General features: G+C 42.6%; 1 protein-coding gene across 1 annotated transcript in view; it reads left to right on the forward strand.

Annotated features, from left to right (window-relative positions):
* Window positions 1–21,700, forward strand: part of WDR46 (WD repeat domain 46) — a 282,988-nt gene that overhangs the window by 174,856 nt on the left and 86,432 nt on the right. Inside the window, exons 15-16 of the mRNA XM_044082172.1 lie at window positions 397–491; window positions 3,262–3,357. Of these exons, the coding sequence (XP_043938107.1) occupies window positions 397–491; window positions 3,262–3,357 (191 nt within the window). The remainder of the gene's footprint in view (window positions 1–396; window positions 492–3,261; window positions 3,358–21,700) is intronic.

The following is a 21,700-nucleotide window of genomic DNA, read 5'->3' on the forward strand; positions in this document are numbered from 1 at the left end:
GAGTGAGACTAAGATCGTTTAGTCTAAGTAGGCAGCACCCATATGCTTGGGAGGTGGGAGGAAGCGGGAGTGCCCAGAGAAAATCTACACAGATGAGGAGAGATTATACAAACTCCATACAATTAGTGAACAGAGGAAATTTGAGTCCTAGACCTTGGAGCTATGAGGTGGAGATTTAACCACCGAGCAATCATGCAATTCTCCTTCGCTGCTCACTGACACTAAAGCGGCTATCTTTAGACTGCAGTTAAGTATTTTCATTTCCGTTGTTGAGACATTTAATTCTTAGTGAATTTATTGCATCTCTTAACTGTAGCTCATCATGTTATATTTTGCATTCTTGTACAGCTATGCTTTTATCTTGCTTTTTGTTACATGATAGTTTTACTGTTTCAGGTGCTGGGGAGGCAAACTTTGATGCACTGGAATGTAACCCATACCAGAGTAAAAAACAACGTCAAGAATGGGAAGTAAAGGCACTGCTTGAAAAGGTAAGATGGTCTCATACATGTGGTATTCCCTCTATCAAATAAATGCATGATGAGCTGCTATCATTATAAACAGAGGAAATATTTTGTCTCTTGAGAGGCTGTGAGAAGCTGACTTCAAAACATTTAAAACTCATAACATCTAAATTCAAAACATCAAGCCCAATGCATCTAAACCCCAGAACATCGAATCTCATAACATTGAAATTTTGCATCACAACATCGAACACTGCTGATCACATGAAAATAACATCCCCTCCACCTATAACAACAGCAAACTAACAAACGCTTTTTCTATGTTTCTGCAGGGGGAGGGGAGCCCCCCTGCACCCACCCAAGTGGGGAGCTCTGCCCCCCCCCCCCGTAAATTAAATATACCAACTCTAAGATTGCAGTACAGTGGGAAAAAGTTTCCTAACCCCACTCTATCGCGATCACCATAAAGAATGTACACATAGTCTATATCACTTGCATGTACGATCTAAAAACCACATACAGAGTGGCAAAATAAACACTATATAAATAGTATAAATCCCTACAGTTTATAAATAAAAAGTGCAACATCTCATACTGATACCACAATAATAACAGAGTAAACTATGACACAAGTTTCATGATACACTATTCTGTATTATACATTTTTGATGTTATGAAATTCAGTGTTATGAATTTTAGATGTTTTGGGTTTTAGATGTTGTGGTCTCTATGTTTTGAATTTAGATGTTGTTAGTATTAGATGTTTTGAAGTGTAACCATATGTGTGTGTGTGCGTGTGTGTGTGTGTATAATATATAAATATATATATGTATATATATATATATATATATATATATATATATATATATAATATTAATACACACACATTAGTATTTATATATATATATATATATATATATATATATATATATATATATATATATATATATACATACATGCATACACACACGCACACAAAATTGCAGCTTGTCACAGGATAAGAGGAGCTTTGCTTCTGTGTACTGCTGTGAGGCAGCACAGAGTTACAGATTTCACAGCTGTTTAAAACACTTCTTCCTCCTACAGTTTCTTTTTTTCTTCCCCCGTTCTCTCCTTATTTTGTATGTAGGAGCCACTAAAGCTGCATGCGCTTTATAGATTTGTGTGTGGCTTCTTCCTCCCCATCTGTCTGTCTTTCTTTGTGTGTGTTTGTGTGTGTCTCTCTCTCTCTCTCTCTCTCTCTCTCTCTAAAACTGATAGGATATTGACCATTTGCAGAAGGGAAAGCTCCATGTGCTGCAAAGAATTATGATTGATTCTGTTCAGTTATAACCAAGTTCTCGAAGTGGATGCCATGATTCACCTCTTTAGCTTTGCTTAACACTGCCCTTGAGCTGAATTGATTGACATTTATTTCTCAAATATATAATTACTTGTTTTATGATCAGCTTCCCAATCATAATCCTCTGTATTTGGGAGAGGTTAACTACGGATGTATGTCAGCTTTAGACTAAATCATTACATTGTGGCATTATAACCATTACACTGCTTATGATAAATTCCATGCTGCCTAAGGTTTTTTAAATGGTTCTTTTTAAGCAGCACTGAATGTGTGAATGTTGAAGATTTTGAAGAGAATATTGTTTGTAGCAGTGATGTGCTTTGTGACATATATATGTAGTTAAATATAAAGCAAATTCGAAAGAGAGACTTATGGGAAAGGAAGAAAACTGTATAAACTGTATAAGCTATTCCCTCCTTCGCCCAGAGGACTTTTTTTGTGGGAAAACCTTTGTTAATGCAGGAGCATTTAAATAATAAGGTAAAAATTTGTAAGGTTTCCATGAAAGGTGTTTAGAGCTAAATATTTGGTCATCCTTTTCTGAGATTTGAAGATGGCTTTGAGAATGCTTGTTTGCAACCAGATTGTATGCCACAGCAGCCAGGATGTTATATTGCTTGTGTAGGATAAAGGATAAATGTCAATATGTATGTAGATTTTAATATTTTCCTACAGGGTACTTTGTCAGAAATGTTGGGAGAGAATATTATTCTAACTAAGAAAATGATTCTTTTGAGTTGGGATGTCAAAACAGAATTGCCTAGTAGTAGTACGGCTCTACTAAGTTTAATGCTGTTGGTTGTCAAAAAGCAGTTAATAGAAAATGGAAACTGAAATCCAAACCAATTGCAGCTCAAGTACTAAATATTGTAAAGGCAAAAAAAAATAATCTTTACCAATGAATGTTTGTGTTTCTGTCAAATCGCTGTGGTTTGAGTCACTAAATCCAAACTAAATAAGGATATACATTTGCGATTTAGACTTTATATCCTTTTGAAAATGTATGCTAACACTGCTGTATACAAATCTTGTTATTCTTGCAACTTAAGAGTTTACAAGAGCAGCATTTAAAGTCTGTCCCTACTTTTGGGTCTTTGTCCCCCCTCCCCCGTTGTTTTAGGCTTTATCCAGATTTCTTGTACAAAAAGGTTGAGAGGTATGGTCAGTGTCCACTGCCACTCAGAAAAGATGATTGATGTTTCTCTGATCGTTAGACTGTAAACAACTGAATAAATATGCAGTCTTGTTAAAATTTACTGAATATAACCTAGCACAGTAAGATCATCAGGGAGGAGGTTGTGTCAGAAAAGCACAGATAATACACATGACATCAGTGGTTCATATCTTGTTGGTAAGTTTCTATCCACACTTTATAGTAAATGTACTAACATTTGTAAGTTGTGTACATATATAGTTCCTTAGCTTCTTTTCTTTTCTTTTCTTTTTCCCATTTAGATTCAGCCAGAACTAATTACTCTGGATCCTGGCAGACTAGGAGAAATTGATTTTGTTACAATGGAACAGAAACATAAGGATCGAGTTGAGAGATTGGTGAGTGTTGGAAAGGGTGTAACATCTAAACCCTGTAATAAGTTAAATCCAGAAAGTATCACAGAAAGATGAGACACTGTTGAATGTTCAGGTATAAAGCCTTACTCTTTTTTTTTTCAAAGAAATTGTACAGCTGTTCATGAACATTTAATTTCATTTTGTAAATAGTTTATTAAAATACTAAAACATTTGTGTCAAAAACATTTTAAGTATAAACACTTCATGTAATTTACATTTTCTAGGGAGCAGGCCGAACTGCACCTCCTCTCAAGTAGTGAGATGTGTATCCTCCTCCTCCTAGTCTCAGAGAAACAAAAGTAATACTTAAGATTTCACCAATGTACATGGTTTAATTGGGAAACAGAGTTATTTAACTTCTTCCACAGGTCTATATTATTCAAATGAAAACCGGAATGCGCGAATCCAGTTTGAGCAACACAAAATGAGCAAATGTCGCAGATATCAAAGGAATGAACGTAGATCTCCGTAGGGAATTCTTCCCTTTACTTCAATGGAGTGCGCTCTCAGAGTTGGTCTATTTAAATAGCGGGGGTGTGGGGGATGTAGGGGGCTTGCCCCTCTGCATAAAACAGTTAGTAAAAGTTTTCGTGTGTTACTTTTTTCATTTTTATGGTTTGATGTTTGTGACATTTGCTCATTTTGTGTTTGCTCAACCTGGATTCGCGCATTCCGGTTTTCATTCGAATAATATAGACCCTCTTCCACAGCACCCCTTTCAAATGATTGCTTTTGGTAGAAATGCCAATTCAAAAACATCACAGTATATGGTTCTTTGTCCACAAACACAACCAACCGATAAATAAATAAATAGGCTTACATAGACGTAGAATTAGTAACATGTTGGAAGTGATGTCTATTGCATGAATGAAAATACATTCAGACTTAATTTTTTTCACCAGCCTTTATAGGGGTTGCTGCTCTATTTCTTCCACTTTACTCTATTATACCTTATATTTTGAAAGAGAGTTTGCATCTTTGGTTGTCATCACTTCGTAGGTTGACTGTGTAGTAATTTACACTGTCTCCATCACCAGTCGGTCAGACTTAATTCTGTGTTATTTAAATCTAATTTTTATTGCAACTGTAATACTAGGTATATTGTACATGCTGCATTATGCCAGTGCTTTACCTGTTTTTACATTGGGAAAAACTATCGGGGCTTTAAAGGATAGGATACGTGAATACCTTGTGTTCGATTAAGAAAAATTATTTAAATAATGCATTGGTAAAACATATAATTGCTTTTCCCCAACATAGTTTTTTATTTTATGGTATTTATGTTGTACACCCTAATCCTCGAGGAGGTGCGTCTGACCTTTTTAACTGCCAGTGCAATTCACGAACTTCAAGGCAAACACTAGTACACATCCAGGTCTTAACAAAGTTCTAAAGTTGAAATCAATGGGGTTATTAAAGTTACCATTTTATGTTTATCTTGTGTTTTTATACTTTCGTGGTTTAAGATATTCCTTTAATTGAGTAATTAATTAACTGCATCACATGTGTGTTAGTATTTAAATGGTTTTGTAGTGGCAATTTTTATTCCAATGACGTTTCTGTTGGTGAAACTAAAGCGCTTGGTCATTATAGAGTTCCGTTTTACTATCTGATCTCTGGTCATACAAAAAAAGTTTGCAAAAAAAAAAAAAAAAAAAGAAAGAAAAAAAGATCAATACAGTGAATACAGAAAATAAGTATGTAAAAATATGGGAGAAATTTATATTGGTGTAATATGAGTTTGTGGTGTTTGTACTAGGTTATCAGCATCTTTTCAAAGTGCACAGAGAAAAGGAAACCTGATGCTCATTTTATTAGCTTGGAAGCACTTATTTATGGTTACAGTCAAATGTTATAAATGTTGACTAATTTTCAGTGTAGAACAAAGAAAACAAATGCTTTCACAGTGTTCTTGACACAGAGAAATAGAGAAACGGGAACTTTTATGGGGAGTGGTTCTGTTCATTAGAGAGGGAGATGTATACTATGTGAGCTGCAATGCTGCCTATCTGACATTCTTGCTGGTGGGTCGTTTACCAAGTCCACAGAGTGTCTGTATGGCCATCAGATTGCCAGGTACGACTCTCACCTGTATTTCATCAGGGAGAAGCATATTTTCAGACTGTGCCACAAGTACCATTATTTCAGCACTACCACTTTATGTTGGATTGAGAGAAAAAGCTCTTACCTACCTTTAACCCAGAAAGAGGGTAGAGACATCTCCCTTGAACAAGGGTCAAAAAGATGGTCCATCAGGCAGCCCCAAGTATGAGTCAGAGCATTGCTACCAAGACTGAAGCTTCAAAGGGTAGGGCATAGCACCTAGTAACCTTTGACTGTAGAAAAAATTCACTGACAATATTTCTGATTTGTATGAACCATTAAGTATAACAGCATCTTCTCCTTCCAACTTAATGGCATTTGTATAAGGTTTACAGTAGCAGTGGTTGTCTTTATATCTGTCATACCAGACTCCTTAAATTAAAATATTTTTACTTCGGTGAGCAATTCATCACATCAAGTTAAACTAATTGTGATATAGTCTAAGCTTTGTTGGAAAGGAAGCAACAGTACATTAAGTACTAGATTTTTGGTTTGTTTCTTCTCCGACAAAGGTTTCAGGTAAGCCTCTGCTTTAATAATGACCGGCCTCTCCTTTGCTTTCACTGCAAACTCTTCCCCCCTCCAAATTTCAGCAAAGGAAGGGTTTATGATAGTCACATCACTTCAGCAAGGAAGCTGAAGTCCTCAAATGGAAAGCAGTTGGCTCCAGTTCATCTAACAAGCTCATCATTACTCCATTTATTTGTGTAGTTGAAGCAACTATTAAGTTTCTTAATGTAGGGAACTTAAGTATTTTGACTTGAGTTAAATCTGCAAAACAGCTTCAGGTTTTTCCACAGTCTTGTGATAGTTTTCATCAGGTTAATTTCATACAAATGGTGGAATGTGTCAGACAAAAAAAAAAAAAAGCAAGACTCTGCCATAAATTTGTCATTCTTCAGTAATGATAGAAAAATGATTGTGCTGTTATGGTGACTATCATGGAAAAAGCCATGAACTGAGCTGCTTCTCCTGCTCGGAATCTGGTTGTGATAATACGCCCGTACCATTACATGATGGGATTAATGATTAGTTTTTAATAAATTAGATTTCATGTAAATGAAGGTTTTTAAGTGAGCGCATTGGCTTACTGTCTCGTTTTCTGGGCTGTTGAATGTGTTTAATTTTGTACTGATTCTGATATGTGGATGAGTTGTGCCATCCAAGGATAGTGATAGAATCCACAGCTTTTGTAGATACATTCTGAGGGAATCGTTTTATTAGTTTTGGCACGCTTGATGTTTGTATTCCAGGAGATGTTAGTGAGAGAAATTTTGCGAGTGAACTTTTAGTCTTCATGGTTAGGAGCAGCAGCATATGCTGTATCTGTGATTGTCAGAGTGGGAGACAGCTTGGAGATATGCCAGAATAGATGTCACTGTGATAGAAAAAAGGGGAGGAGAGAGCATACTAACCATATACTTCTTGCTATTAAACTGAGATTGTGGTTCATTAACTTGTATGTATGAGCTTCTGTTGTGAAATAGACATCTTATGATGTTAATGTCATCCTTGGTTTTTATTTTCTGTAGTACCAAAAATTTAATCTGAGAGTTACAGGTTGTGTATACCTTGACAACATTAGTGGAAATAGTAGACAGTTATATGTTAAATGGGAAGAGTTTTGGAGTAGGTGGTTATTCTGGTAGTTCTTGAACCAAGAATGAAACTTGATTTAGTGTGAGCAAGTAAACTGCATAATAATAGGAAGTATGTAGGAAAGCCCTTCGTTCCACCCATCCCTGTTTCCACGGTGACCACGGACGCCTCCCAGATGGGGGGAGCATTATCTCGGTAGGACAGTCCAAGGCACGTGGCAGGAACACGAGATGCATTTGCATATAAACATCCTGGAGATGAGAGCAGTGCTTCTTGCGTTGCAGGCACTTCGGAAAGTTCTGCCTCTAGGGACTATTGCAATACACTCAGACAACATTTCAATAGTGTGGTATCTCAACAAGCAAGGGGGAACCCGGTCTTACCTGCTATGCAGAGAGGCTATGCAAGAGTGGCACTGGGCAATAGCTTCCCAACGGTTTCTGGTGGCAACGCACATTCCGGGAAGTCCAACGTAATAGCGGACAGGCTAAGCAGAGCGATACTTATGCCTTACGAGTGGTCCCTGAATCGCCTGGTTGCAGAGCAAATCTTCAGCAGATGGGGTCAGCCTTGCTGCGACCTCTTTGCCAGCCCTCTCAATGCGAAATGCAGCAACTACTTCACGCTGATCCCTCCACAGGGGGAATCACCCAGGGACGCTCTGGTTCACAATTGACCCTCTGGTCTGCTTTATGCTTTCCCTCCGTTTCCCCTCGTCTCAAGGGTGATTCAGAAAGCGCAATCCTTGGGAAGCAGAATGATTCTGATTGCCCCACACTGGCCTCATCAAGTCTGGTTCCCCTTTCTTCAGCCATACATTGTGGACATTCCTTGGATTCTGGACCCTCTACCAGATTTACTGACACACATGTCAGGACAGTTCCACCCCTCTCTGAGGACACTCCGGTTGATAGCCTGGCTACTCCACTCCCATTGCTAGTCAGACGTCATAATTTTTCACCGGAAGTGGTCCATATATTATCGTCCTCTCATAAGCCATCCACTAGAAAGATTTATTCTAGCAAATGGAAAAGGTTCTCTATTTGGGCACATACTAGAGGCATTGATCCTTACACAGCTCCAATAGATTCAGTTCTGGAGTTTTTGTCTATGCTGTTCTATCAGGGGTCCGCATCAGCCACCATCAAAGTTCAGCTGGCGGCGATATCTAATTTCCACATAGCGAATTAACCTAGTCTCATGGCACACAGACTATGCAAAGCATTCCTTAAAGGTACTCTGTTACTTCGTCCCCCAGTGTCCGAACCTGTCATGCCCTGGGATCTCAATTTTGTTTTTCAAGCCCTTACCTTACCCCCATTTGAGCTTGCAGCTTCCCGTGAATTAAAATTCTTGACATGGAAAACAACATTCTTAACAGCAGTCATTTCAGCAAAGCGGGTTTCAGAACTTCAAGCCCTCTCTATCAAACCCCTATATTTAATTAATATTCCATAAAGATAGGGTCTCTCTTAGACCAAACCCCTCGTTCCTTCCTAAAGTGGCTTCCGTGTCGAACATGAATCAGTCCATCGAGCTGCCGGTGTTCTTCCCCCATTTTTCTAACAAGGCAGAATTTTGGTTTCACCAATTGGACGTACGTAGACAGTTACGCTTCTGTCTACACTGGACAAAAGATATCCAGAAATCTGACCAACTCTTTGTCTCATTTTCAGAAAACTGATTGGGTTCTCCGGTATCCAAGGTCACGCTGTGTAGATGGATAGCCAGTTGTATCTCTTTCATCTATCAGGCAGGAGGTAAAAAATTGCCATTTCCAGTCAAGGCACATTCTGCCCGGACTGTTTCCACATCCACAGCCTATCTAGCTAGATTGTCAATGGATGATATTTGTGCTGCAGCTACTTGGGCTTCTCCTCACACCTTCGTTTCTCATTACAAATTGGACGTGGTCTCCAGGGGCAGATCTTCCTTTGGCTCCACAGTTCTCAGGAGTATTTTCCTATGAGCCACTCAGGATGTAGGTGCTAGGGACGCTGTCCCACGGGTAAGAATGTAGGCAAGATAGGACTACATAACATCAAGAAGTTATGTACTCACCGTAACGTTCGATGTATGTAGTCCATCTCGCCTCACATTCTTACTTACCCCCCCACCTTCCCCCTGCCTGGAGGACTTGGAGGTTAGGTTGTCACCTGCAGAGTCCCTTTGATTAGTCATTGTTTATATGTATGTGAGGTGTGTATGGAGTACAAATGTTTTTTCGCAGCAAACTAGATCTGGGGATATGGAGCAGTGCACCATGGGATACCCTCTTAGCCCAGCCAATGAGAGACTTTGAGCTAGTAAAATCGGCCGAGTCTAAGCCGATATTCGGCTCCGAACCCACGGGTAAGAATGTGAGGCGAGATGGACTACATACATCGAACGTTATGGTGAGTACAATGTATTGGCATATACACATACAAAGCAAAGAAATCATACAGCTTTATGCAGCATTCTGCAGTAAAAAAATTCTATATTCTACAATATACAATACAATATTCTACAATAGTAATAAAATCTAGCAACTGTACAGTCTGAGAGTCATTAACAGTGAATTACAATTGAAATTTTACTTCCACAATAATAGAAGTAAAAATCTAGCAACAGAACAGTCTAAGGGTCAGTAACAGTGAATTATAATTGAGGACAAGAAATTGTTGGAAATAAACTATTAACAAAATTTGGAGGTTAAGAAGAGTAGGAGGGCAAATGATGCGAGTGCAGAGATGATGCACAGAATTAGAAGGTGGGTTTTGATTTAGGAAGGATTTAGGAAGGTCCTGTGTGGGGAAGGAGCAAGGGCATTCCCACTTTGAAGACAGGAATGGAGGAGGGATAGTTAGAGTGGTTATGAGTATTTCTGAGGGAGGGAGGAAGAGAGTTCCGTAGTTTAACTAAGGAGCAGGATAGCAGTGTGTGTCCAGGTGGCAGTAAAGGTTTATAGATTTTGAGCAGGTTCTGATTTTCTGACCTAAGTGAGCGATTGGGAATATAGGGGGTTAAGGAGGTGGAGAGAGCGGGACAGGAGGATGGGTTAAATATGAGCTTATAGGCAGTGGTGAGTTTAAGGAAGTTCAAATAGTTGGGAAGCTCGAGCCATTGCAGTGAGTGGAGGGTGATGCAGTGATGGAATGAGTTCCTAGTAGGTTTTGAATTTAGTTTGAAGGCTGAGCTGATTCAAGAACAGAGGAGCGCCATACATTAGGGAGGGGAGAAGGTATGTGGCGGCGAGGGTCTTTCTGATGGAGCAGGTGAAATAACGGTTATGCCTATATAGGAGTCCTAATTTTGGGTTTTTTTTTTTTTTTTTTTCTTTTTGATGTTAGTTTGGATGTGGCTATCGAATTTTAGATGGTCATCAATAATGATGCCAAGCAATTTGGTGTGGGGACAATTTCACTGGGGGTGTTCTGGCCTATGACCGTGAAGGAGTTTTTATCAATGTGAGAGTGTTTAGATGGGGAAAAAAGTCATTGATTTGGTTTAATTGGCGTTAAGGACTAGGTGCTTGTTTTGCATCCAGGTTTCAATATTTGAGAAAGCTGACTGGGTTATCTGCAGAAAGTCGGAAGAGGTGTCAAGCTGAGCAGATTGTTGAATCATCTGCATACTGGATTAGTTTAGAATTGGAGATGGAGTGATGAAAGTTCTTGATGAATATATTGAAAAGTAAGAGGCCAAGGACAGAACCTTGGGGTACCCCAGTAGGGGTGTATAGAAAAGAAGAGGTGGAATGTTTCCATTTTACAGCTTATTGTCTTTTGGAGAGGTAGCTGGTGACCCAAGCTATGGTGAAAGGAGAGAAATTGAGGGAGGAGAGTTGTGATAGGAGTATAAAGTGGGAGATGGTGTTGAAGGCTTTGGAAAGGTCTAGGAACAGGGTTTATACAATTTTGCTGGAGTTACGAGCATGGTTAATGGACTTGAGGAAGGAGAGGAATGCAGTGATGGTACTGTGGCCTGGACGAAATCTGTGTTATGTGGGGGTTAGGAGGTTGTTTTGTGTTAGATAAGGCATCAGTTGTGAGTGAATACATTTTTCAAGGACTTTTGAGAGTGGGGAAAGTATGGCAGTAGAACGGAAATTAGTGGTGTCTGTATTTTTACCACATTTATGGAGTGAGATGATAAATGCTTGTCTCCAAAGTGAGGGAACATAAAATTCTTAGATAGACCTATTTATTATGAATGAGATATGGAAGTCTATGCTGTTGGCAGATAGTTTGAGGAAGGATGCAGATAAATTTTCTGGTGTATTGGAGCATGGTTTCAATTTGAGTTTTTTTTTTTTTTTTTTTTTTTTTTTTTTTAATTGTGCTTGTGAGCACAGGATTAAGGGTGAAGGAAGGGGTATGTGTGCTGAGATCAGAGTGGAAGGTATGGGGAGGGGTAGAAGGTATTGGAGGGGATCTGGGGAAGCTGGGAGTAAGTTTGGCTGTACATTCCACAAAGAAGGTGTTAAATAGCGAGGCTGTTTCTTGGTCAGAGCAGTTAGGGTTTGGGCATGGGTTGTCTTTACTGCCATGGTGAAAAAGGGAGGAGATGGTATTCCAGAATTTTTTAGGGTTGTTAGTGTGTTCAGATTGAAGCTTAGAGTAATATGTTTTGCAGTCTCTGGTTATTAGTTTTTTTTTTATGGAGTTGTGGAGTTGTTTAAATTCTAGTAGGATATTATGCTGCTTATTTCTTTGGTGGTGTTTCCACTTTTTGTCTCTTAAGATCATGATCTGTTTAGTTTCCTTAGATAGCCAGGGAGAAGTTATAGCTTTAACTCTTTTGGTCCTGAGAAGAGCAAGGTTATTGAATAGGTACAGAAAATTATAATTAAAGTAGTTGATGGCATTGTCAAGGGGCAGAGTTCTTAAAGGTGTCCAGTCAGTTAGTTTTAGGCAGTCTGAAAATGTTTGAGAGCTGAAGTTGGACAGGTTTCGGGTTTGAATGTAGTGATGGTGTTTATGAAGGGGGGAGGGGTACCGGTCAGCAAAGGCTGGTAGATGGTCACTGAGGGGTTCAGGAAGGACTCCTGAATTTGAAGTTAGATTTGGATGAGACCCTAAGATCCAGTCAATGATGGAGCCCGGAGGGTTCCATCTTTGTTTGGCCTGGTGGGGGAGTTTATTAACTGAGTGAAGTTAGAGGTTGATAATTTGCATAGGAAATTGTGAGTTAATGGTGGCCCAGTTAATGTTTATATCACCTAGGATGAAGGTTTCGTTTTTAATGCTAGAGGAGAGCCAGGAGAGAATGCCTTCTAGTATTGGGATTTTATTACCTGGAGGGATGTAAAGAGCAGCTATGTGTATGGACGTCTGTTTGCTCAATTTTAAGAGAGCTACGGTTAATTCAGAGTTGGTAAATTTTGGAGTGTGAGTATTGTATGGGGTAACTGAGTAGGTGGAAGAGTAGATTATGTCTATACCACCTCCTTTTTTGTTGGGCCTGTCATTACTAATCATATGGTAGTCAGGAGGCAGGATTTCATTATCTCTTATGTGTGATTTCAGCCAAGTTTCTGAGATGGCAACTATGTCTGGCTAGTTGTGGATAAGCCAGGCATGTAGGTTGGGAATTTTATTACAGAGACTTTGGGCGTTACTTGTGGTAATGTGAATGCTGTTGGGAGTGCGAGGGGATGATGGAGGGGGAGAGGAGATAGAAGGAGGGGTTGGTGGGCCTGGGATTGGGGTGTATGTTGCCAGAAAGAGAGAGAGGGAGATATGATCTAGTATGGGGGTGATAATGTCTAATGTGGAGAGGGAGTTTGGGAGGAGATGGGTAGAGTATTTAGGGAGTGGAGAGTATGGTAAGTTAGAGGGTATGATAGGTAGTACTTTGTGTTGTTTATATAAGAGGGTTATGTTTGATGGATAGAGTTCATGGGTAATAGAGGAGGAGGAGGATGTATATTGGTAGTTAGAGGTATAGTGTAGTGGAAAGGTGTAAGAGGCATAAGGGAGTTGTGTAAGGTAAGTAAGGGTGCTAAGGAGGGCAATGGGCAGTATTTAACTAAGGAAACAGGTTGGTGTTAGACATTGTATTGATGGAGTTCATCATTTTAAGTTAGGTTTGTGAGTGTGTGTGAGAGGTGGTGAATGATTGGGTGAAAAATGGAATGGGAGGAGTTGGTGGTAAATAAATGTGGAAGTAGTGGGGGCAGGGTAGGGGAGCGGAGTGAGCCCGCAAGGTGAACGGAGTGGGTAGAGCCAGTCAGTAGAACTGTATGGGATAAGTAACCAGTAGAATAATTAAAAGAGCTTAACAAAATGAAAGCCCTGCACTGGTTGAGTTTTAAGTTAAATCTAGAACAGAATCTGCTGTTAAGAAAGGCATAATTAGTAGGGCATATAAAATATTGCACAGTAACTACAGGAATCAGTCAGAGGAGGTCATAAAAGGTTTAGAAGAGCAATTAGATAAAGAAGCAATGGGAGAACATATGTTTGGCTCCCAAATATGCAGCAAAATCTAGACGGTTTAGTTTTTTGCTTGGAAGTGTTTACATTGGTACTTTTATACCCCAGACCCTACAGTTTTCCTCGGGTAGATGGCAATTTCTGGAGGTGTAATGAGGAAGAAATAGGTGCTTGGTAGCTTATATTATCGGAGTTTAATGAGTTGGCTGACTCTAAAAAAAAATCCCTGCAAAGTACTCCGTCAAGAATACTGGTCAGGCAAATTAGTTTAGCTGAGGGCATTTCTTTTGAGCTGGGATACAGTATCTGAATTGCCTAGACATAGTACGGCCCTAATAAGCTTAATTCTGGTGGCTGCCAAAAAAGCAGTTTCTAGAAAATGGAAATCGAAGTCTAAACCATCCATACTTGAAGTAGTTAATATTGTAACAGAGATAAAAAACAGGAATCTTTAGAAAAGGGGAGGAGTAAATTGCATAGAAAAAAATGGAGATTGTGGCAACAATGCATGCAGAAAAATGTTTTGGAGGCGGAATGAGGCTTAAGAGAAGGCAGGAATTGAACAATATATGTGTAATGTTAGATTGATTATACTGTATAGAACAATATCTATGATGTATAATGCTTGTAAATGTGAACTTGTTAATATGGTTTGATTACTATATCACAGGTGAATTCAATAAAGGTGTTTTTAAAGCTTTGTAAAAAAAACTATCTACAGTTCATGTGTTTGGGTGCTTTCCTGCTTCTCTGTATTGCCCTCTTCTAAATAGTGACCATACTGAGATCTGGCAGAGTGTCTATTGTCTGGTGCCTCCTTTAGGGTCCTGCAATTATATATCTTTAATTAAATGTTGCCTTCATAGAGATATCAGGATGCATGCATGCAGTTTATCACTTTTTCCCTTTTACGTTTGTAAAACTTGGGTGACTTACTCATAAAGAATCTGAAGAGGTATCTGTAGTGATGGTTTGAAAAATCTGTTCAAGTGAGACCATCATCATAATAGTATCAGTGTTTTTCTTTGACCACTGTTGTCAACACTGAGGGGATGGTTTTAAAATATCAGCTCTGCTGGCTTGTTTTGGTAGTAAGATTCCAGTATAGAACCAGATTCTGTACAAGTTTAGTCAAAGTCACTGAATTATGTTAAGAGTGTTTAAAAAAGTGCTACAGAGATGCACTGAACAGAATACATCAAGAAAAGATGTAGGGATATCACACTATTGTAAATACTGACTAGTAACAAGTTGGTGCCACAACCTTTAGAACTGTAGGCTACTTTGAAGAGAGAAAAAAGGTTGTTGTTGTGTCTTTCAGCTTTTCCCGGTTAGAGGTCGCCACAGCGAACTCTGGTCCGCTAATGATTGGCAGTAGATTTTTACGTGCCGAGTTGCCAGCCCTGACGCACAACTTTCAACAAAGGTATGCCCCTTCACGCATGTCTTCACACAGAAGAAGCTCTAGCTGAGAATCGAAAAGGACGTCTTTACTGTGAGGCGACAACGCTACCGCAGCACCACCACTGCAGTACAAGAGAGAAAAAAAGGTATCGTTTTCAAAACAGAGAAAGGAAGGAAAGAGAAAGTGCAAGTGAATGGAAGAAAACCCTGGCAGCTGTCCTACATGGAAATGTCTTCATTTTTTGCAAATACTGAATTGGATTGTTGAGTCATTTGTGCCAGTGTAGTTGAACCTTAATAGATGTCCTGGAATTGGAAAATAAGTAAGATCACAGCTAGAGTACTAGGCATGGTTCTGGACGTATTGTCATTATATGGACAAAGGCCAAGGCTTAGGTGATTCAGACGAGGGAAGAATTAATGTGTGGTCTACTGTGGCAGTCATACATTATGAGAATAGACAGCATTTACGGTGTAAAGTCTTCAGACAAGAGGCACAGGGGAGAGAAGATTGAAATATTTAATTATTTCAAAGGAATCCGAGTAGAGATACTTGTCATCATTCAAAAAGAGAAATAGAATAAGAAGTCACATTTTGGAAATATAGAAAGCGGGTTCTTCAGGAAATTTAAAAAAAGTTTTGTCATAAGGGAAGGAAGTACATGATTTAAGCTGCCATCCTGAAGTGGTGTAAGGTTTAAAAACAGTTCTGAATTATTATCGTAAGGTATTTTTTTACAAGGACTTGGAGTGTGTATGCAAGTTATCCAGAGAAGTTAATAATAGATTAGGTGTGCTCATGCACTCCTTATCTTCTGTAAGAGTCAGTGTTTCTGTACCTGGGCAGGGAAATTATGTCAGAAAGGTGTCAGTGAATGGTTGATCTTCATCCTATAGCTGCTAAAAATATAGCTATGCTCAGATACTGCATAGTGTTGGTCTGTAAAGTTAAAACCTGAAAGAACAACTAATCTCAAACGTGCTGTTAAGATGAGTACTTACTGTAAGTATTATATTTTCATGTCCCATCTGCATTAGTAGAGGGACTGTTTGGGGCTATATTAAACAACTGAACCAACTGCTGGAATCCAAACAGAAAACTACCAGAACCAGTTCACAACTGTTTTGTTACAGGAATTAAGTGTTTTTGTGTTTATATAACACACACTTCTTCAGAATAAAAAACATTCACAAAAATTCAGTTTAAATAACCCTTAAAGGCTACTTGCTCATATAATAAAATAAGTCTATACAAATATATACTAAGAAAAAAAACTAATATTTCAATAATATGTACAACATAATAAATAAAACAGGACAAATTCCAATACTACCAGTCTGCCCTAGACTCCTCCCAACACAGCCCCAAACAATTCTGGTCCTCCATAAACTCCATCCTCCACCCAGGTAAAGTCAGTACTCCTCCTAACATCCCTCACTCTTCGGAAAATATTGCTACCTCATTCAAGACACACTTCACACAAACCTACTATCACTAGCTAGACAACACAACCCCCTCCCCTTCAAGCTACAACTTCAACTAGTAATCTCCTCACTGTCTTCTCTTTTTCTCCTGTTCCTACCTCCAGCATAAAAAAATCTTAACTAAACAAATTAGCAGCAGACAACCTCCCAAGTGAATACCTACAAATAGTAGCTGATGCTCTTGCCTACCCAGTATCCATCTTGATTAACTGATCTCTGTCAGAAAGTTACGATCTGAAGTAGTTAACTTCATTTGTGCATCAACCTATGGGTCTTCAGATCCATATCGGATTCGAGCCGGCAGTTTTCAACAGCATAGATCCGAGCTCCAAGCTCCTCCCCTACCCATAATCCCCTGCCAACCCTACCTGACCTCAGATCTAGTTTGCCGCGGTTTCATCCAGCAGCTCGATCACTGAGTTCCAGGCTTTAGCGTTTTTTTGTGAGAAAATTTTACTGTTTTTCTCTCCTTTTTTCTATAATCTTTAGTGTGCGTGTGTTGTGTACAGGTCCATCATACTTTTTAAACCAGTCTGTTAAATTTCTTTATAGTTTTTCCTTCCCCACCCTCGTTAGTGCATTAGGGAGTGTGCTGTGTGTTGGGGCCTAGCGTGTGTGTTTCTTTTCAGTATGTCGGAGGCCCCAAAAGCTGTTTTCTCCAAGTGTACCGAGTGTGGCCATAAGCTATCCCTGGCGGATGGCCACACTCTGTGCATGATGTGCCTTGGGGTTGGACACCTTTCAGGTTGGTCCATATGTGCGGCTTTCAACCCCAGGGCACTTAAGGAACGGAAGGCTAAGCTGATTCTGGCGAGACTGCTGCCCCCGGACTCCGCTTCGGCCTCTGGTCCCACTGTGGCTCCTGCCACTCCTGCCTCCCTTCCCCTGGCCGGGACTCAACCTCCCGCTTCGGGCCAGGAGGATAGGTAGTCCAGGAAAGAGAAGCGGAAGGAGAAGCACTACAAGCGGCGGGCCGAGGCCTCTTCTTCGGCCCCGCCGGCCAAGCGGTCTTCTCCCTCCAGGACTTCCGAGCCCCCCCCCCCCCCTCGGCTCTGGTCTCCTTGTTTTTCACCAGGACCGGAGGAGGAGGCCCGGCCCCCATCGAGGTCATTGAGGCGGCACTCCCATCCCGCCTCTGTGGCCTCATCCAAATCCACCTGAAGCCTGACTGACGCAGACTTGGACCGGATGATGAGAAGATTCCTCCAGGCCCAACTGCAGATGGGAGTGCTCCTGCCTCCCCCCCCCCCCCCCTGGGGGGGAGCTCAACCCCGTTTTTTGCCCCGATTGCTCCTTTTCCGACCCGCTTCCTGGGTTCGGAGTCTTCGGAGCCGGGTAGCGTCGGCGTGGGGGGGGCTGTCGGCGCCGACAGTATCGGGTACTTCGGCACCGACAATGCCCTCGAGTTTGTCTGGTCCCTTTTCTTCGGATCCGAACTCTCGGAGCCGAGAGCTGAGCTTCGGATCCGAGGGTTTCAGTGTGCCTTCGGCTCCGCCCAGGTCGGAGCATACTGGACCTTCGGATCAGACCGTGTCGGCTCCGGCCCCGATCTGCCTGTCGGATCCGAGGGAGGGTCTGCTCTCGGATCCCAGAGAGAGCGGCTTTCCTTCGGCATTCGACATAGTGGAGAGGGTTCTGTCAAGGGATTCCAGACCCCCAGCCTTGGCTATGGCTCCACCCTGCACTCCATCTCAGATGGGTCCGACTTCCGTCACCCAGTTCCCAGGGACAGCCTGCTCCAACGTCCCAGGTCGTTCCATTGGAACATGATGTTGCTGATGAGGTCTCCTCGGACAGACCCCCCCGAGGAGGTTCCTCACAAGCACAAGTGCAAGAGGAGGCACTTGGACTCCCCTGAGTCCTTGACCGAGGACACAGATTTGGAGGAAGGGGAAGGTTCCCCAAGATCACCCCCCGAGGACGTCTCATTTGGAGACATCATGGAGATGCTCAGGATTAGGGGGGGGGGGGTCTGTCCCAAAGCCTACCTCGGACGAATCTGTGTTCCTGGAGGCGTTTGAAGCAGGCCCGTCTACCTCTTGGGTGTCCCCTCCAGCTGACCCCCTGGTAGATCTGATCACTACCAGGGTGTGGAAGGAGCCGGACACTGTAGAGACAGTCCCAAAAAGACCTGATAAAATTCTCAGTCCTCCCTTCGGCAGATCACATTGGAGTAAGGGAACCCCTGTAGATGCCATGTTGGTGGTGGCGGCCACTAAAAGGGAATTAGCCCAGGAGGTCCCTCGGTCCATCCTCCAGACAAGGAGTCTCGGTTGATGGATCGCTTAGGGAAGTGGGTTTTTAGTTCAGCTACCTTCTCAGTGAGGTCACTGAACTACATGGCACATGTCGTACGACTGCAGCGAGACCTTATCAAAGAGTATGCCGCGTCACCCCCGGAGTCCATGTCAGCTGAGGACAAACAGTTGTACTCTTCCCGAATGGCCACTCTTAGGTCTATTTCTAACACCTCTATGCGGCTACTGTCCCACACCATGGAGGGGACCGCTAGAGCTAGCGGAGCAGGCGTCGTTATGAGGCGACAGGCCTGGCTCCGCCACTGTGATTTAGTGGAACCCTTTAAGGCGTCTTTCGCTAATGCCCCTTTCGATGGTTCTGCCCTCTTTGGCAAAACCGTACGCGATACCTTGGTCCAGAGCAAGGACGACGGGAAGACGTCTGCTCCCCAGAGGTCCATTTCCAAGAACCAAAAGGGACAGAAGAAGATGTGGTTCTGGAAGTCGCAACAGCCCCATTTCGCTGCGGACCCCCAGTCCTTCCGCGGCAGAGGAGGACAGGGTGGACACCGCCCTAGAGGCAGAGGGGGCCCGAAGAACTTTGGGTCCAGAGAACCGTTCTCTGACCGGCCCACATAACAGCCCTGAAGGGTTACCCGACTGCTCCACTCTCGAGGCAGTCGGGGGGCAGCTTGGGAGTCCATCACGACCGACCGCTGGGTGCTTCGCATCATATCCAGAGGTTACCAGATCCCATTCTCTCATTTCCCTCGCAATCCCAGACACCTCCCCAACGTCCCACCCGAGCAGAGGGAGGCTGCAGCTGCAGAAATCCAGCGGCTGCTAGAAAAAAGAGCTATCCAGCACGTCCCCCCAGACCAGTACGGATCGGGCTTTTACTTCAGGTTCTTCTTGGTGCCAAAAAAGACGAGGGACTTCAGACCGATCCTCGACCTATCCCTCTTGAACCTGTCAGTAACCAAGGAAAAGTTCCGGATGGTCACGCTTCAATCCATTCTCCCCTTCCTGCGGGAGAACGACTGGATGTGCTCTGTAGACCTCAAAGATGCATACTACCACATTTTGATGGACAGACGATCCAGGAGGTTTCTCCGCTTCTGGCTAGGAGCCAGTCATTACCAATTCAGGGCCCTTCCCTTTGGTCCCACCACAGCCACCAGGGTGTTCACCAAAGTTCTGTCGGTGATAGCGGCCCATCTGCGACTGCAGGGCATCCAGGTTTTCCCATACCTGGACAACTGGCTCCTGATCACCCCCACAAGGCATCTACTCTGCGCAGCCAGAAACTCCTTTCTTCACCTAGCGACGCGGCTGGGGATCACTATCAACGTAGAGAAATCTTCCCTTTTTCCAATTCAAACCATAGATTTAATCGGAGCCAGATTGGACACAAACAGGTGTCTAGCACACTCAACTCCAGACAGCGTGTGGACTTTAAGACTCATGTGCGGGCCATCCTTCTACCCCAGGCCCCCCGGCAGAATTGGTCCTGAGGGCTTTGGGTTCGATGGCGGCCACCATCAACCTATTGCCGATGGCGCGTCTGAACATGAGAGTCCTGCAATGGACTCTCCAAGTTCAATGGTCTTTTCTGCAATTCCCCCTGTACCACCCTATTCCCCTCAGCAGGGTTTGCAGGAAGGCCCTTTTATGGTGGCTCAAATCCGCAGACCTCCAGAAGGGGCGCCCCTTTGCTATGTCCCCTCCCCTAACCACGGTGACCATGGACGCCTCTCGCCTCAAGTGTGGGGGGGGCATTGTGTGGGCAGGACAGTCCAAGGCATGTGGTACAGCACGGAGACCTCTCTGCATATCAATGTCCTAGAGATGAGGGCGGTGCTTTTGGTGTTGCAAGCACTACAGAGCCTTCTTCCCGTAGGAGCGACTGCAATCCAGACGGACAACATGGCAGTGGTCTGGTACATCAACAAACAGGGAGGAACCAGTTATTATCCCCTATGTCGAGAGGCCATGAGAGTGTGGGAATGGGCGATTTCCACCAACCGCTTTCTCATAGCGACGCACATTCCGGGGCGGTCCAACATTTTAACAGACAAAAAAGAAACTGCTGCGGGTAAAACCAAGGTTGTTTACCTATTTAAGCAGTGCTATTCACTTGATCTTTGTCTGATGAAGCAACTATTGTTGCGAAAGCGCTCACCTCTGTCTTTTACATTTTGTTTTCTTTAAACGTTATTGTGTGTTACCTTGGTGCATTGTGTTTATATTTTAGCAGACAAGTTGAGTCGCACCATCCTCTCACCGTACGAGTGGTCTCTGAACCCAGAAGTAGCGAAGCAGATATTCTCCACTTGGGGTCAACCTTGTTGCGATCTTTTCGCCTCTCCTTCAAATGCGAAATGCAACGACTACTTCGCTCTAATTCCCCCACCCGGGGAATCCCCACGGGACATTCTGGTGCATGCTTGGCCCCCCGGTCTCCTTTATGCTTATCCTCCTCTTCCGCTGATGTTGAAGTTTCTACAGAAAGCCAGTCGGTTGCAGAACAAGATAATCCTCATTGCCCCATTCTAGCCTCGCCAGGCTTGGTTCCCGTATCTTTGGTCTCACCTAGTGAATCCTCCCTGGATTCTAGATCCCATTCCGGATCTCATATCCCATCCATTGGATCTTCCGACTCCGAACCTGGACAACCTCAAGCTCACGACTTGGTTGATCCAGTTCCAAGGTTAGCTAGGACTCCCGGTATCTCTTCCCAGGTCAAAGCTATTCTGGTGGCGGCGCACAAGCCATCCACCAGAAAGGTCTATGATAGCAAATGGAAACGTTTTTCTATTTGGGCGGAGCACAGAGATTTAGATCCTTTCACAGCTCCGTTACCTGCGATATTAGATTTCCTATCAGGACTCTTCGATCAGGGTGCCAGCTCCTCTACAGTCAAGGTTCAATTGGCGGCTATCTCTCACTACCATATAGGAAGTGACCTTGGACCGTTTATCTCCTCTAAATTATGCAAGGCCTTTCTGAAGGGTACATTCCTACTCAGACCCCCGGTGAAGGAAGTAGTCCCCCCTTGGGACTTAACTTTGGTATTGC

Source organism: Protopterus annectens, chromosome 9.part0, assembly GCF_019279795.1.
Source record: "Protopterus annectens isolate FY-2018-M chromosome 9.part0, PAN1.0, whole genome shotgun sequence".
NCBI classification, from domain to species: domain Eukaryota; kingdom Metazoa; phylum Chordata; order Ceratodontiformes; family Protopteridae; genus Protopterus; species Protopterus annectens.